Source organism: Coturnix japonica, chromosome 3 (assembly GCF_054131305.1).
Source record: "Coturnix japonica strain WE chromosome 3, WE-NBRP24, whole genome shotgun sequence".
Classification (NCBI taxonomy): domain Eukaryota; kingdom Metazoa; phylum Chordata; class Aves; order Galliformes; family Phasianidae; genus Coturnix; species Coturnix japonica.
This window is the reverse complement of record NC_140665.1, coordinates 14704266-14719607: the sequence shown is the minus strand read 5'-3', so window position 1 is coordinate 14719607 and position 15342 is coordinate 14704266. Positions and strand designations below refer to the sequence as shown.

General features: G+C 36.5%; 1 protein-coding gene across 1 annotated transcript in view; it reads left to right on the top strand.

Moving 5' to 3' along the window:
- SLX4IP (SLX4 interacting protein) overlaps window positions 1-15342 on the top strand; it is a 70150-nt gene that overhangs the window by 3718 nt on the left and 51090 nt on the right. Inside the window, exon 3 of the mRNA XM_015857073.3 lies at window positions 225-281. Within this exon, the coding sequence (XP_015712559.2) occupies window positions 255-281 (27 nt within the window). The 5' untranslated portion in view covers window positions 225-254. The remainder of the gene's footprint in view (window positions 1-224; window positions 282-15342) is intronic.

Below are 15342 nucleotides of genomic sequence, written 5' to 3'. Positions count from 1 at the left end.
CCTAACTATCACCCACTCTACTTACTAAATAATTCTCCTTTAAAGAATAGCTTTCCATAGTTTCTGTGAAGCAGAGCATAAATATCAAGTCTGACAAGTGGTAGTAATGGGGGGGGGGGGGGGGGGGGGGAAAAGACTAATAGATAAAAAAATAATCCTTGTAGTTGGGCATAGAGATACAAGTTTTTCCTAGTGCTGACCATTTTTAACTGATGTTTTTATAGGACCAGTTTACACTGAGCTGTCAGGCTGTCATGGCATCTGACAAATTTGTCATTAAGGTAAGTAGAATGTCAAAGCTTTCATTTAAAAGAATAAAAAGAAGAGAGAAGGGTGCTTGTAGTATTTCTTAGAATGTGTGTAGATTGGCTTTAAAATTTAACAATGAAGAGGAACATCCTTCAGGCTTCTGATCATATTAGTAGCAGCATTTGATATAAGGCAAAATTTAACAGATTCTTCTCTTACTGTAATCTTGTAATCTTTTGTGATCTTCCCAGATAATCTGGGAGTTCCAGGTTTCAGAGGCAGTAAAGTTCTTAAACACCAATAACTGGGAAGTATTGGTGATGGTTGGACTTGGATGATCTTCTAGGTCTTTTCCAACCTTGATAATTCTGTGATTCTTTATCACATTTGGCTCTTTGCTTGCGTCTCTTCCTGCCTCTTTTCTGTTCTCAGCCATTAGTTGTGTTAAATGCCTGATAAAATGCTGTTACAATTTATTTTTCAAACAGTTTCTAATGTTATACATTCATCTGAAGAGTAATGCATTTCAGAACATTCTGTAATATACATAGCAGTTATGTTTTTTCTGCCTTAACTGTATCATTTTATGACTAACTAACTTAATTATTGAGGAAAATTGGTGAATGTTTCTCCTTTGGACCATTTTTTCTACTTACAGTTTGTTTACATAGGTCTGAGGTAGTTTAGATTAGGAATGTATTTCTGAATGATTAGAGCAATTCTCTTGGAGTTGTTGTTTGGTTGGTTATTTACCTGGGAAATTTTCTTCTTAGAAGACATACCCTTTACTCAGTGGATAAGCTTGGTGGTGGTTTTTATATTATTTTATTTTATTTTTGAGTGCAGTTACAAAAATATTGCTGACTGATGCTGATCATGCTGTGGAAGCTGTTGAAATCTTTTAGTCTGTGTAAGGAAGTTGTTAAACAAACAGACCAAACCCTTTATTCTTAAATGCTAAGGAGTAATATCTGTGTTCTTTTCCAAGTAGAAGTTATCTCACTTACTAGGACACTTAAATAGTTTTACTGCTTGAAGTGATTATACAGCTTTACTTGACAGTATTGTCTGTTATTTCAGAGAGCTCCTTGACTGACATACTACTCACTAGTTCTCACTTAATATAGCGATTATATTAGAGGTATCTCTGATTTTGATATTCTGGGGCCACATGCTATTGGTGTATAGATGGAGTAACAACAGAAGCTGAGGATGAAGCCATTGTCTTCCTCAGCTGAGATCTCTTGATATCATTAGTATTAATGCACATGCCAAGTTAAACAAGTGGTACAAGTCACAATATCTCTGCTAGATAAAGTGGTGTAAGATTGCTTGTTACTGCCCTCTGTAATTACAGTTTGCTGATCCAGCAGGCTGTATTTTATTCAGTATGGACTCTGGCCTATGTTTGCTAGTTCAGCATCAGAAAATGTATCATTTCCCATTGAACTTGAATTCATAGGTAAGAAAATAATAGATGCAGCTTTTGAGGTACAATTGTATTTGATTCCTGGTAATGTTTAAGAAATAAGCGTTAATTCTTGCATTCACAGAATATGAATGTTTGGAAGACTGTTCAACTTTTATGTAGTTTTCTCAGGGAAGATCCTTATGAAGAAGATTCTCCATTAAAAGACAGAGCACAGGGAGAGCATAGAACATACTGTAGTCCTGATTTAAGGTTTCTCATGTTTGATAGGGATTATTTTATGGAATTTGAAAATCTTTTATGCTTTCCTTCTACATTTTCTGCTTTTTTATGTTAGGTAAGTATGCATAATTTAATATCTATTGGTAAAAGACTGGAAATTACAGCTAATTCATCTTTCAAGTCCTGGCTGATCTGAACAAAATTTAAGAAGAAAACACCCATAATGTATTTAATGACTTTGCTTCTTAATTATCGTGTTAAACGAGATCTGGACCTGCAGTGTTATGGTCAGTTATTTCCAGTAGAGGGCGCAATTGACCTATTTTTGAAAGATGCCTCTGAGCCTTGTTTTATGGACAATTAAAGGCAAATGAAATAAAATAATTGATGCAGTAAAATCGCTTTAAACCTTAATGCAAACTCTACGGTTAAGCCCTAAACACACATTCTTTGATTGCCAGTTGGATGGATTCCACAGTGTTGTGATGCGCAATAGATAATATTTTGCACAAGTTACTTTGATCAGGCACTTTCAATTTTAAATAACATCGATACTGCATAAAGCACTGGATGGTAAAAATACCCTTAAATCTGGAAAATAAAACATATGAATTTAATTTTATGTGTTGCTAAAATATTTTATTGCTCTTTTGAGAAATAAATCTTAACTTTAGTTGGTGAGGTTTAAAGCAAAATCATGAACTTTATACAGACTTGAAAAGTGATATCACTGGGGCCTTGTCTTAAAACTTTGGCCAAACTAGAAAGAATATTCCTCCAAAATTATGTAAATAGAATTTCTTCACGTGAAACTGAAAATCTAAATGCAGTAATTTTTATAACTCTAATAGAAAAATCTCATTTGCTGTTTTCTGCAGTTTGTTCATTTGCCAAATGCTGAAGACTTTTTAAGTCATTACTACACTTCAATAGCTCAACTCAAAGGGAAGCTTATTTTACTTTGGCATTTCCTACATTCAGAAATTAAGAGCTCTGTTCTATCTCAGACTTGCAGGTCCTTAGAAGCACGTATCTTAGAGCTGGTGTTCTCTGGTCACTCAGCACGTTCCGCAATTGATTTTTCAGCATTGTTCCTTGTTATCAGTTGAAATTATTGTATGCTGGGAGTGGTCCTTCCTACTCTAACTTTTTTTGCTTACTTTAATTTGAAAGCTCCTTTGCAAAAATTACTTTTTGAACTGGAAGTAAATATGAAAATATTGGATGCAATCAGATAGGAAAATGGCAGTGCAACTGTAATGCATTTTTCCCCTTTATTTTCCTTGTTTATGCATCCATAACTTAATTACCTATAACATTATTAAATCATTAAATTGTCGCATTATAAGCAAACGCATCTTAGTGTCTGTCTTTTAGTTTCTTAAAGGGCTCCACAAAATAAGTATGCGTTCCAATTATGCTGATTCTAGGTCTTAACAGTAGGTGGAAAGAAATGGAAAGATGTCTTCTAATCAGAGCACCTGCCAGCATGTACCTAAAATGTTGCACAGGTCATTTTAGGCTTTGCTCACAGACCTGCACAGGATACTCTTGTGTTTGCTCTGGAAGAAGCAAATGGACAATTTACTTGTATGACTTCATTTTTTGTGGCATTTTTGCATTGTTGGTGTTAGTTACTAGCTCGAATATTGTACAGTGATAATGTTTTCTGTATCAGATACATCTACCTGATTCTTAGATTACATCTCAGTAGTTAAACAGATTTAGTTTATGATTTCTGGAAGTATTCACATCTTTGTTAGCTAATATTTCTTTAAATATTTTCTGTATGAGAAAGAAGCATGTTTGCTTCTTGGAAATTGTTTGGAAAGGGAAAAAAAAAGCAGGGAGACGAGCAAGATTTTCAATCTAATTTAATTTTGTGTGTTTCCTTATAAGGAGCAATGGAGAATAAAGTGCTTTTTACTGCTGTATTAAGTCCATATGTAAATGAATACAGTGCTCTCAAGTGGAAAATTAGAAATACTACTTGTATTTAAAATACTTCTTTCTGTATCTTGTGACTGCTCAGTTACTGGACCGATATTACAGATGCTTTTTTCACATACATAATTTTGAACACTACAGCATAATGTTTTCTGGTTTGAGTTAGGGTTTTTGAGAACACTTTGTTGAAAGTCAACACAGAATTTCTGTTGTTCTTTTCCACACTGCAAAACTAAGACATTTGTGTGTGAAACTGCTGTTAGTGGAGTTATTGCAAATGTTTCAGTACAAATGTGCTAAGACTCAATTGTCAAAGTTGAGACTGAATTTGCAAATGTGTTTTGAATCTCAGAAATACAATACCAGAGTTCTTCAAACTGATTAAAGGTTATTGAATTGTACAAGTATGTGCCCTTATGCTTGTTTTTTGGGTCTTTAAAATTTGAAGAATAGCTACATTAACTACTTAGTGGTGGTTTTCTAGGGTTGTATGGTCAGATCAACTATAAATACAAGTGACTGCAATCATTATTATCAATTACCATCATACACTTCCCACAGCTGTGATGTTTGTATGTGTTAGTTGCTGTAGGAGTGCATCAAATACAATACCTGTCTAAAAGTGCTTAGTAGTCTTAAAGATAACAAGTAACCTGGGATACAACGTGATTTAAAGCAACAATTAAGAAACAGCAACAAAGGATGGAGAGACATCTATTTCTCTTTTTTACTGTGCATTTCATTCTCAATTTTGTGGCACCAGATATGCAGTGACTACAGTGATTAGTAAATAAGTTCCAAAAGAAATAAAAGAAAGCTGGGAGGTACAAGGGGAAGAAGAATTAAGTGCACATTCTAATTCTAAACCTCCTGGAATCCATGGAAGTTTCCTTACTGACCTCAGAGGATTAGTTTTCAAGCCTAGGGAACTGATGAGTTGATGAAGAACTGAGACACTGAAGTGTTAACAGAAGGGAAAAGGAATAGGAAGCCAGAGGGATAAACTTTGGTGGTAGAAACACTGCTTTCACAGGGATTGCTTTGAAATGGAATAAAGGAATGCTTCAGTTTGGATTACTCTTTGGTGTTGCAAATAAATTAACCTAAATAGTTTTAAAAATACTAATTATTGCAGAGAATGAGGAATTTTGGTAATTATGAGCACTATGCTGCTCTAAAAGTGACAGGATTCTAAATATGCACCATACCCCATGATCTTTATTTTTTCCTGGAATAATTAATACAAAGGTGTCATCTTCATGACACTTTATGCCTTATTTCTGACCAGCAACAACATATTTTTCACCTCCACTGTTCTGCCTTTTGGAGGTACTTGGTGGTACTACCTACATGAGCCCTGAGTGCAGCAGGGGAGAAGTAGAAGGAATGGGGAACCAGATTTCAATTTCTTGCAATCCAACACAACAGCAGAGATACTGCATGGGGTCAGTGCACGTTTGTGGGTCTTAGGAGATGCTTCAGCTTGTGCTGTAGGTCAAACTGTAAAATTCTTTAGCTCTTTCTAATGAGTTCATTCTAATGAGTTCAGATTAGGGGGTTAATACTATGGGAGGTAAGAGGATCCCCATTTCTCATAATTCCTCTCTATGGTAGCCAGTAATATCATGTCCAATTTAATATAGCTATGTGGTTTTTACTATTGGTGTTAGTATCATAAAATAGAAAACGTATATATTGTTTCACGTGGCCTCTTTCCTTGGCAATGTAGATGGATTCTAGTATGTGGTTATTTGGTTTTTGAATGTGTTCTGACTAGAGTGTGAAATAAAGTGGAGAAGAGAGGCTGACAATGTCTGAATTCTTTCCTTTTGTTTCACCCACTTCCTTAAAAGAAATCTATTTTTGAAAAGCAAAATTGTTGCTTGGTTTCAATTCTCAGATAAAAGCTTAGTTTGTGAATATTTTCTGTACTGCAATACTTCTAATCCAACCATGACTTTGCAGTATATTCCTTGACTCATTAGCCAAGCATTTCCTTAAGTAGTGGCCATAGGACATGGCTCCCTATTTCAGTATTCTGCTGTAGTCATTGTTAAGCATGAGCACTGATGATGCTTGACTATTGTGAAAACCCTTTAAACTGCTGATAAAATGATGACTCATGGTCACCTGATGAAAACAGACACATTACCATGACTCCAAGTGTTTCACTTCCCACACTGGTTCTTCTGAAAGGGATGCAATTATTTTCTAACTGTTGACAGCTGCTCAATTAAAATGTGACATTGTGGTTGGCAAGAACTGTAAGTTCTAGACGTCTATTTTAGTAATTTAAGTAACTAAAATTTGTATGAGATGTGAAGAAGTCACTAATGCTATATCAGCAGCGTTACTTGTATATTTTATAATAAGAGTCAGAGAGAAGTAAGGTTGCTGTTTCACAAACTTGAATAGCATTCAACAAGTAAATGAATGAAGGGCAGTGAGGCATGGTTAATTCTCTTGTAAATGATCAGGATTTCCACTAGTGATTTATTCTTTTCTTAAATTAGTTTCTCTATTTTGACTGGAAGCATTTCTAATTTGAAGTGTTTCAAGGTGCCATGTTTAAAGGAAATATTGAAGTGATTTCAAGATTTAAACTTGTGCTAAAATGGATAATGTTTTGTTTATGTGACCTATGCAGAATTACTCTCTTCAATGGATGTAGACTAAGTAAAATTCATGCTTCATGCATAGATTTCTACATAATCTTAAATTATATCTCTATATCTGTTCTTTTTTCTCCATTTATTTTCTAGTTGATTCATTTCAAACTTTAATGATTGTCACGGGGTTATCCCTAGATATAAGTCCATGACAGGGGGGCACAGGCCCTGGGAAAAAGAAAGAAAAGGAGAGACAAAGGAGAGAAGGAAAAAAAAGGAAGGCATTTATGTACAACTTGGCTGGCTCCAAGAGAGGGGGAAAGGCAGACAGTGAGCAGATTACTTTAACAAAGAGAAAACACAGTGAATCATAGAATCCCAAGGTTGGAAAGGACCTACATGATCATCTACTCCAATTGTCCTCCCATTACTGTAGCTACAACAGACCACTAAACCAGATCTTATAGCTCCTCAACTAAACGCCTCTTAAACACTGCCAGGGATGACAACTCCACCACCTCCCTAGGCAGGCTATTCCTTGCAGAGCCTGCCCGCTCTCTGAGAGAAAAAATTCATTCTTATGTCTAGTCTAAGCCTCTCCTGGTACAACTTGAGGCCATTTCCTCAGGTCCTGTTTGTTGCCTGGGAGAGGAGACCAAGCCCCTCCTCATCACAACCTCCCTTCAGGAAGTTGTAGTTTGTAATGAGGTCTCCCCCTGAGCCTCCTCTTCTCCAGGCAAAACAATCCCAACTCCCTGAGCCTCTCCTGATAAGGCTTGGCAACCATACAGTGACAATAACATAAAGATGGTAATAAACATCCAAAAGGTTATTTACAGGAAAAACTCACCCATATGGAAGCCTTCAGTCTGCTGGAAACACTGAGACAATCTCCACCAAGGAGCAATCTCCAAGAGATGCTGCCTTAGTGGTGGTCAGCCCTTAAATAGGGTCTAGGGCAGATGGAGTCGAGCTCCACCCCCTCCAGGAGCACAGCTAAATAACTCTCACCTGTGCTCCCACAGCTGACCCAATACTCGCTTCAGCTGATTAATCAGAGGTTCAGGCTGTGATTACCAATTTCCCATACAGCAACGATCTGAGGAGGAATGGGAATTTACTGAATGTAACCAAATCAAACAAAATGAGAGAGAGAGTACCCAAAGTACAAGTCAAACCACGACAGTGTGAGGGAAGCACGTGCTTTTCTCCGTGGCGAGCTGAGCCGACCAGAGGCAGAGAGCAGCTGGGATCTGGTCCTAAAACACAGTACATTTAGTGAGACCTACATGAAAGATAACGTTTTTTGCTTACTACAGAACATTATCATTAGTTGTGAAATTTTTACTTGGGGAAGTGGGAAGAGAACAGTGTACTTTAGATCACGTGCTGACAATTTGGAACCAAAATCTTAACTGCAGTGATTTGAGTGCTGTAAGACGATCATGTTGCTGTGTACACTTCACTAGGGAAGTTCATTTATGAAACCTGAAGACAGAGTGGTGTTCATTTTGTTTTTGTATTTTCTTGTTTTTGTTACACGTTTAATTGAGGCTTCTATTATTTTGGCTATCTGTACTTTTTATAGACAGATCCTCTTACATGAAATCCTGAATCTCCAAGCTTTAGCATAACCAAGATTTTATTACTTTCTCCTTGTGACTTCCCATGCATATCTGAAAGAGTATTCAAGTGAAGAGTCACTATACATATATTGCATTCCACATTTGATGGAGAATAGTTAGTTGTTCTTGGGAGAGAGTGAGAAAAAGAATGGGCGGAAGAGAAATGGATATGGCATTGCTGTTTTCCATATAATAAAATGTGACAGCCCCACAGGACATTTTCTTGTCATTTTCATATTGGTTATGACTAAGATCTGTGAATGCACTTCAAGAACCCTATCCTCTTTTTGGTATAAAAACCTGTGAAGTAACAAAACTGAGCTAATCTCTAACCCTCTTTGGAAGGCTCTGTTTAGTTTCCAGACAGTAGTAAGGTGTCTAGCATATCTGACACTACTCGGTTGATGTAACAATAGTTTATATAAGATACAGTTAAATGCAGCCTTTCAAATTCAAGCCAATATTATCAGATTTTAAACAGACGTTTTTTTGTTTTTTTTCAATGAATGTACCAGTGATTTAATAGCAGTCATAATTAACCAAGTATACATGATAGTGATCTATTCTGCTTTTTATCATTCAGATAAAGTCTGATAGAAGAGAAGTGTATAGCCTAGAACATAAACTATTTGCTGAACTTAAGAGCTGGGAAAGAGCTATGTCCTCAGCCATTAAAGAGCGTCTGTTCAATGCCAGGATCCAAGACTTTGACATTTAATAGGGTCATGGAGTGTATAACTTTTCCTTCTTTATTTTTACTTTCCTGCACTACAATAACATATTGCCTTGCTGTAATATGCCAATCTTTATTAGTGGATAGGAAGCTTACAAAGAGATATTCCATGTGTAGTACTGGTGGTGAGGCTCCAGTTCTTATTTTTCTGGGTATTGTATTGTCATGTAGTTGCAGTCTGTGTCTCAAAATTTACAGTTTAGATGGTAGGAGTAAGTCCAACAAGCGTAATGTTGAATGTAAAGCCCACCATTTAAACAAGCAAAAACAAACAAAACCAGAAAACTGTATTCTTGTCTCCAGTATGTGTCTGGTAATAAGTGCAGTATAATATAAAATAGACTGATTAGCTGTGATTGGTGATTAAGTCATCACTGACTCACATGGGCATTCAGAAGAACTTGGAATGACAGAACAAAACTGTTTTATATCTCTCTTAAGAAAGCTGTTAGTATTTCTCAGTAGTTATTTGAGATAATGAAGATTTACATGGATATTTGCATGCAAATACTGAGTAGTATATTGTCAAACAGTCTGTTGTAGAGGAAAAATTGTGGATGTAGTGGTTGCACAAAGGCATACAGAAAGCTATTACGGGTTGAGATCCAACCTGTTTAAGCAGTAGCAAGTTAGTGGGAGCAAATAAATTCTTCATACTTTTCAAACAATGAACATATTAATAGGTATTTGGAGAGGTTGGTGAGATTGATGAGAGAGATTTTTTTAATAAATAAATGGTGGTTGTTGGTGCAGTGCTCTTAATAATATATATTTACTGGAATAATGGAGGATTTATTTTATTTTAGGAATTTTATTTCTTCAAATAATAAATCCTCACAATTGTTGAGGAAGTGGCAACTCATAAGAGTGCACCATTTGGCAATAGACTGAACCCTTCCTCTTCCCAGCCCCACCCTTTACTCAGGCTGTAGATTTTTATGGTGAAGAAGACATGTATGGAAGGAGTCTAGGATGTAACAGTAGAGACACTCTCACTATAACCAAAAAGTATTTCAATTCTGTGCATTTGTTGTGTTGTAATAGCAACAGAAAACTGAACAACTTCTAAAACGTCAGTGTCCAGTGAGGAGAGCAACTCAGGGACAAAGTTTCAGTTGTATAAATGTTGTTGAATAGCAGAGGTGTGTGCTTAACTTTGAAAATCGCAGATTAACTACAGGATATAAGCATGTAAACGCGATAATGTAGAATTGATATTGAACAGATAATGGGATTGGAACAGTTAAAGATCGGTAACAGAATGACAGTGCAGGGGAGAGAGGATTTGTAGGCTTTTGATGCTGCCTTCAAGGGAGAAAGAAAAGAAAGGCAAGCTCAGGTAATGCTGGGACTGAGTGGCACTCTGTGGGCGCTGAAGACAAGCTTTGATAACGTTCGTGAGGTGAAATGCTGCCGCAGCGCTACGTGCGCTGCATTGGGGCAGCGCTTCAGCACCAGGCCGGCCCCGGACAGCGCCTCCCCGCAGCGCCCACAGTGCTACTGTGTTCGTCCGTGATATAGAAGATTATTTTCTCATCTAACTTTAATACAGAGACTTTAAATGTGATGCTATTTCAAAGAAAATTGTTTTCCCAGCGCACAGTAAAAAATATCAATGGTGAATAAACATGTGGAAGTCTTAACAGGAATTTTTTTCTTCACTGTCTTCCTATGTGTACAAATAAACACTAGAAGAAGGAAGAAAAGGGAAAAAAATGTGTATAGAAGGATAAGGATTCCAACCGAAGCAACAGCTTTACAAAAAATATTTCAGTACATTTCCATGTACTATAAATGTGTTGTAATACTTATAGCTGTAATTTAATGCATCTTATGTAGTAAGAGTATACAAGCAAAGCTATCGGTGTTGTTTTCTAATGATGACAATATTTGTTATTTTAAATTTCCTAATTTTTGTTCTTCCTTCCTTCCTTCCTTCCTTCCTTCCTTCCTTCCTTCCTTCCTTCCTTCCTTCCTTCCTTCCTTCCTTCCTTCCTTCCTTCCTTCCTTCCTTCCTTCCTTCCTTCCTTCCTTCCTTCCTTCCTTCCTTCCTTCCTTCCTTCCTTCCTTCCTTCCTTCCTTCCTTCCTTCCTTCCTTCCTTCCTTCCTTCCTTCCTTCCTTCCTTCCTTCCTTCCTTCCTTCCTTCCTTCCTTCCTTCCTTCCTTCCTTCCTTCCTTCCTTCCTTCCTTCCTTCCTTCCTTCCTTCCTTCCTTCCTTCCTTCCTTCCTTCCTTCCTTCCTTCCTTCCTTCCTTCCTTCCTTCCTTCCTTCCTTCCTTCCTTCTCTCCTTCTCTCCTTCTCTCCTTCTTTCTAAACAATGTGAAGGGAACAAAGAATAGCTTCCTTCTGTGAAATATAATCCCTCTGCTTACTTTTGGGAAAGCGTCATGTGATTTTTTAATCAGTAAACATGTGGATATTTGCATGTTTTAATGCTCATTTTGAGAAGTTTAAATCTCAGCACTTGTAGTATTGGTTAACTGGCATTCATTTTAATATAATAGGTTATTTCATGCTGCTTCTCTTTATATTCATGGTTGTGATACTGAAATTATAAGACCACACACAGGCAGTAAAGTCTCTCACCACTTAAGCGTGTAAACAGTCTGGCTTTTTACAAAGTGGAAAAATATTTCTTGTGTGCTATTTTAACATGATCAGCATGTTAAGGCTCAATGTGCAACTGTGTCAACATTTCTTTGGCTGTAGCCATTAATTCTGTAGCCTCTTGATAATATGTAAAATGTGAAACTGGTTTGTTTACTGTTGGGATTTGTCAGCAATTACTGTCTGCATTGAGCTTAACTCTTTCAAATAGGTAATAGATCAAAGAAGATTTTTTTAGAATTATCATTCTAGTTTTATTAAAACTAGGGATTTCTTGCTTTTGTTTTTCAGCTGCCTTTACTCTCTTTAAAAATATGCTAGTCATTCATTTCATGAATGTTTTTCTCATATAAGTTGGTAAGCACAGTTAAAATGCATTACATAGGAACCTGTAACTTCAATTTGTATAAAATTTAGCTGCAGAGACAGGGACACAGATTTCTTTCAGGCCTCACTTATGTGTAGACCTGATGTAGCTTCGCCTCAGGTAGGGTTTTGTTTTGTTTTGCTTTTTGTATTTAACATGTTTTCGTTATTATTATTTCCACCGTGAACTGCAAGTGCTGTGTTCATATGTTTAATATCATCAAACCACCTTATCATCTTTATCACAAAAGGTTGTGAAGACTGCAAGTTAAAGCATGAGAGCAGAATAAAGAAATAGAGTAGTTTAAGTAGTTTGAGTGAAGAAACAGAGATGGACCGTTAGGAGAGCCTGTGCAAGGAGCAGAATATAAAGAGTGCATGTGAACACTGCAGCAGGGATGTGAAGGCAGTGTCAAGCTGGAAGCTGAACTTTGAAAGATGTAATGGAGAGAAGATGGGGAGCAGAGTCTACTGTTCTCTCCTTTGTTTTCCACAGTATGGAGAAGGAAGGGTAAAACAGGGATTAGTAGTGGCTCAATAGTGAGATGAGAATTAAGGATTACAAAAGAGATCCAATTTCTTTGCTAGGCAGAAGTCTGCTTTTACCAGCTCGCAACAGCAAAGAGATTGGGAATGTGTAGGCATTAGAAAGTGGGAGACGCTGGGAGGCAATCACCTGCTTTATCGTCTGTGCTGGGCTTTGCAGCCTGGAAAGAAAAGCTGGTGTCCTTGAAGTCAAAGTCGTAAAATGTTTTTTCTTTCTCTAGTACTAACCTTAGGAAAGAACGTTGGTCTATTGTAGGTTAATTGTATAGGTTCAGCATATTGTCAGTATGGTCAATTTTACTTAATCAGCTTTTTGCCTTGCCCTGTTGTGGTCATGTGTGATTTTTTTAATATATATATATTTTTTTTTTCCTCTGAAAGATGCTCGGATAATAAAAGTGTAGGGATAATAAAAGTGTAGGTTATAAATTTTCCTCTGAGTTGTTTTTTGTGAAGCATCACATGAAATGATGATCTGTGAAAGCTTATTCATCAACCGACAAATAAGTTGTTTTTTTTTGCTAGTTGTGCACATTCACCTATTCATGACTTATTGTACAGATTCAAAGAGATGACTTTCGCGTGGCTGTTATTTGTTAATTTTTAGGTGAATAATCTGAGATAATCTTCGCTCTAATGAAGGACTGTTAAGGGTGAACTGAAAACCTTTAAACCCTGCAAGATTTGGAGCATCTAGCACTTCTATTGTGTGGTAATCATTAATATTAATGATTGTAAATATTTCCACACCCTGGCTTCTAATGTTCTCTTTGATGTTAATTACTTTGCAGTAGATGTCAGACACAAAGGATAGATTTATGCCAAGGGAATACATCCTTTTCATTTAACTGTATTCCTTAGCTACGTAGTTCTATCAGTTAGTCAATAACACCCATTTTTGCTGTGTTAACTATATACAAATGTATGTCTTGCTGTGCTTTTTCTTAAAGCACTGTGTAGATCTTTGTTACTGAATTCAAGCATTCAAATATAGTGCTATACTTCAGTGGCTCTATTTCAGATACATTAAGGCAGTATTCCTTGCTTTCTCCTGCTAATGTAACAGAGGTGAAATGGGCTGTATGTTTGCATGTTCCTCTCTTTGTTATACTCAGCATTCCTGACACCCAGGAACTGTAATCTGCCACAAGCAGTCACCTCCTTCTTGATTTAACAAAGCTAGTTGTGAGTTTACTACACTGTCTCATTTTTAATCTGAAAAAATGAGCTCATGCTTTCTAAGGAGTAATACCCTCTAAAAGTATGAGGTTGTTTTTTCCCCCTCTATCATGTTGAAAAAACACTTTTTTGTTTTTCAAACTTTGCAAAAGCATACGCTTTCCTTTGTTAGCCCATTAAATAGCTGCAGACACATACAGCTAAAAACTTTTCTGTAACAGTGTGGCTTAGCAGATGCTGTTGGAGATCCTGAGCTGGTGTAGCCTTACCAGCCGTTGTTTTCAGTAAGTGAAATCTGGACCAGCGAGGGTTTGTCCTCTTGTTTTTGCTCTCATTATTTTCATGCTTAATACATACTGTGTAATAGCTGTAGCATTTTTAACTTTTAAACTGTATTCTATTAGTTGCATCAGTCTTCTGTCGACTGGAGGGCATTGCTTAGAAGCAGAAATGTTTTGCAGTGCACAAAGAGGACTTTCCATCTTGTCAGCCTGTCTTTTTCAACTTTGTGGGTTTCCAATAACATGGGTACAGGTGAATATTGTAAGGAAGAAAAGAAACTTTCTGGCCTGTAATGTGATCTGTCTGCTGGAAGAATGCTTCATAGATCTGTTTATCTATCCCACAGAGAGCAAAACCTTTATACAGGAAGCTACTGTTGCACTGCTTTTCTTCCAGAGGAGAAACTTACCCCCCTCAAATGATCTTGAAATATCATGGCTGAATGTCCTGAGCAAAATACGAGTGAATTTATATTGTTGAAGCAGATTGCAGAGCCTAAAGATGTTGGTATTGCATGTTTTCTGAAATTTTTATTTATCTTCTTTGAATATTTAACAAAAACTTAGGAACACAAAACTTTTAGAGGATCTGGGGTTGTTGTTTTTAACATAATGGCAAGGTTAGTGATCTCAATGGATGATTTTTTTTTTCTGAAGGACAACAAATAATTGTGAAGTGCATCTGTAAGCTTTTCCTATGTCTGTGCATTAATGTTCCAATAGCAGTGTTTGATGTTGTCTTTTTAAGTCCATTCATTTCCACTGCTGGTACTATTGATAGTGTGGTTGCTGAGGTGGATTTTTCACAACTGTCACTAATAACTAATAGAAATGTTTCTTTAAGTAGTTGTGGCCATGATTACATATGGAAATCTGGTAAAAGTGATTGTGAAAAAAAGGTAACTAAGCACAACACACCAGTGTAAAGACTGCTGTTACTGGTCTGTAGAACTACTCCTAATCTGAATAAAAGTGCTACTGGTAGACACAGTTGATGAAAATCGATTCTTGGCATATTTTATTCTGAAACCTTCAGTACTTTCATGAAATACTGAGCTGTAGAGGATAGCTGCTTTCAATAGCCTTTATATCCTGTAAACATTGAGTGTGTTTGTTAAAAGTTCCTGGAAAGCAGACATAAATTTAAGAAAATAAATCTTGCAATGCTAAAGCTTCAATGGGGGAAAAAAAAAGTTGTACAGGTTACATTTCTTTTATACTTTTTTAAACATTTCTTGTTTCTGTGCTTCCTTTGAAATAAAAACTTTCCCAGGTGGTCATTGAAGGGTGTTAAATGTGACCACTAATATTAAGTAAGCATTTAAGTTCATAGCCTGTGTCAGGATTCCTTATTTGGGTACTGGGTTCGTTGCAGAGGGACTTAAATTTTTTTACCACTATCTTTACATTACTAAATGAATGTAAGTTGATGGTAAGATTATCTGTAAGGTCAGAGTGAAACTTAAAACTTGATGGACAAAGTATACTTACCAAGGCTGGAGCTAGAAATAAACAGACAAAGAAAAGTATATGGCCGTACTGATAGTTA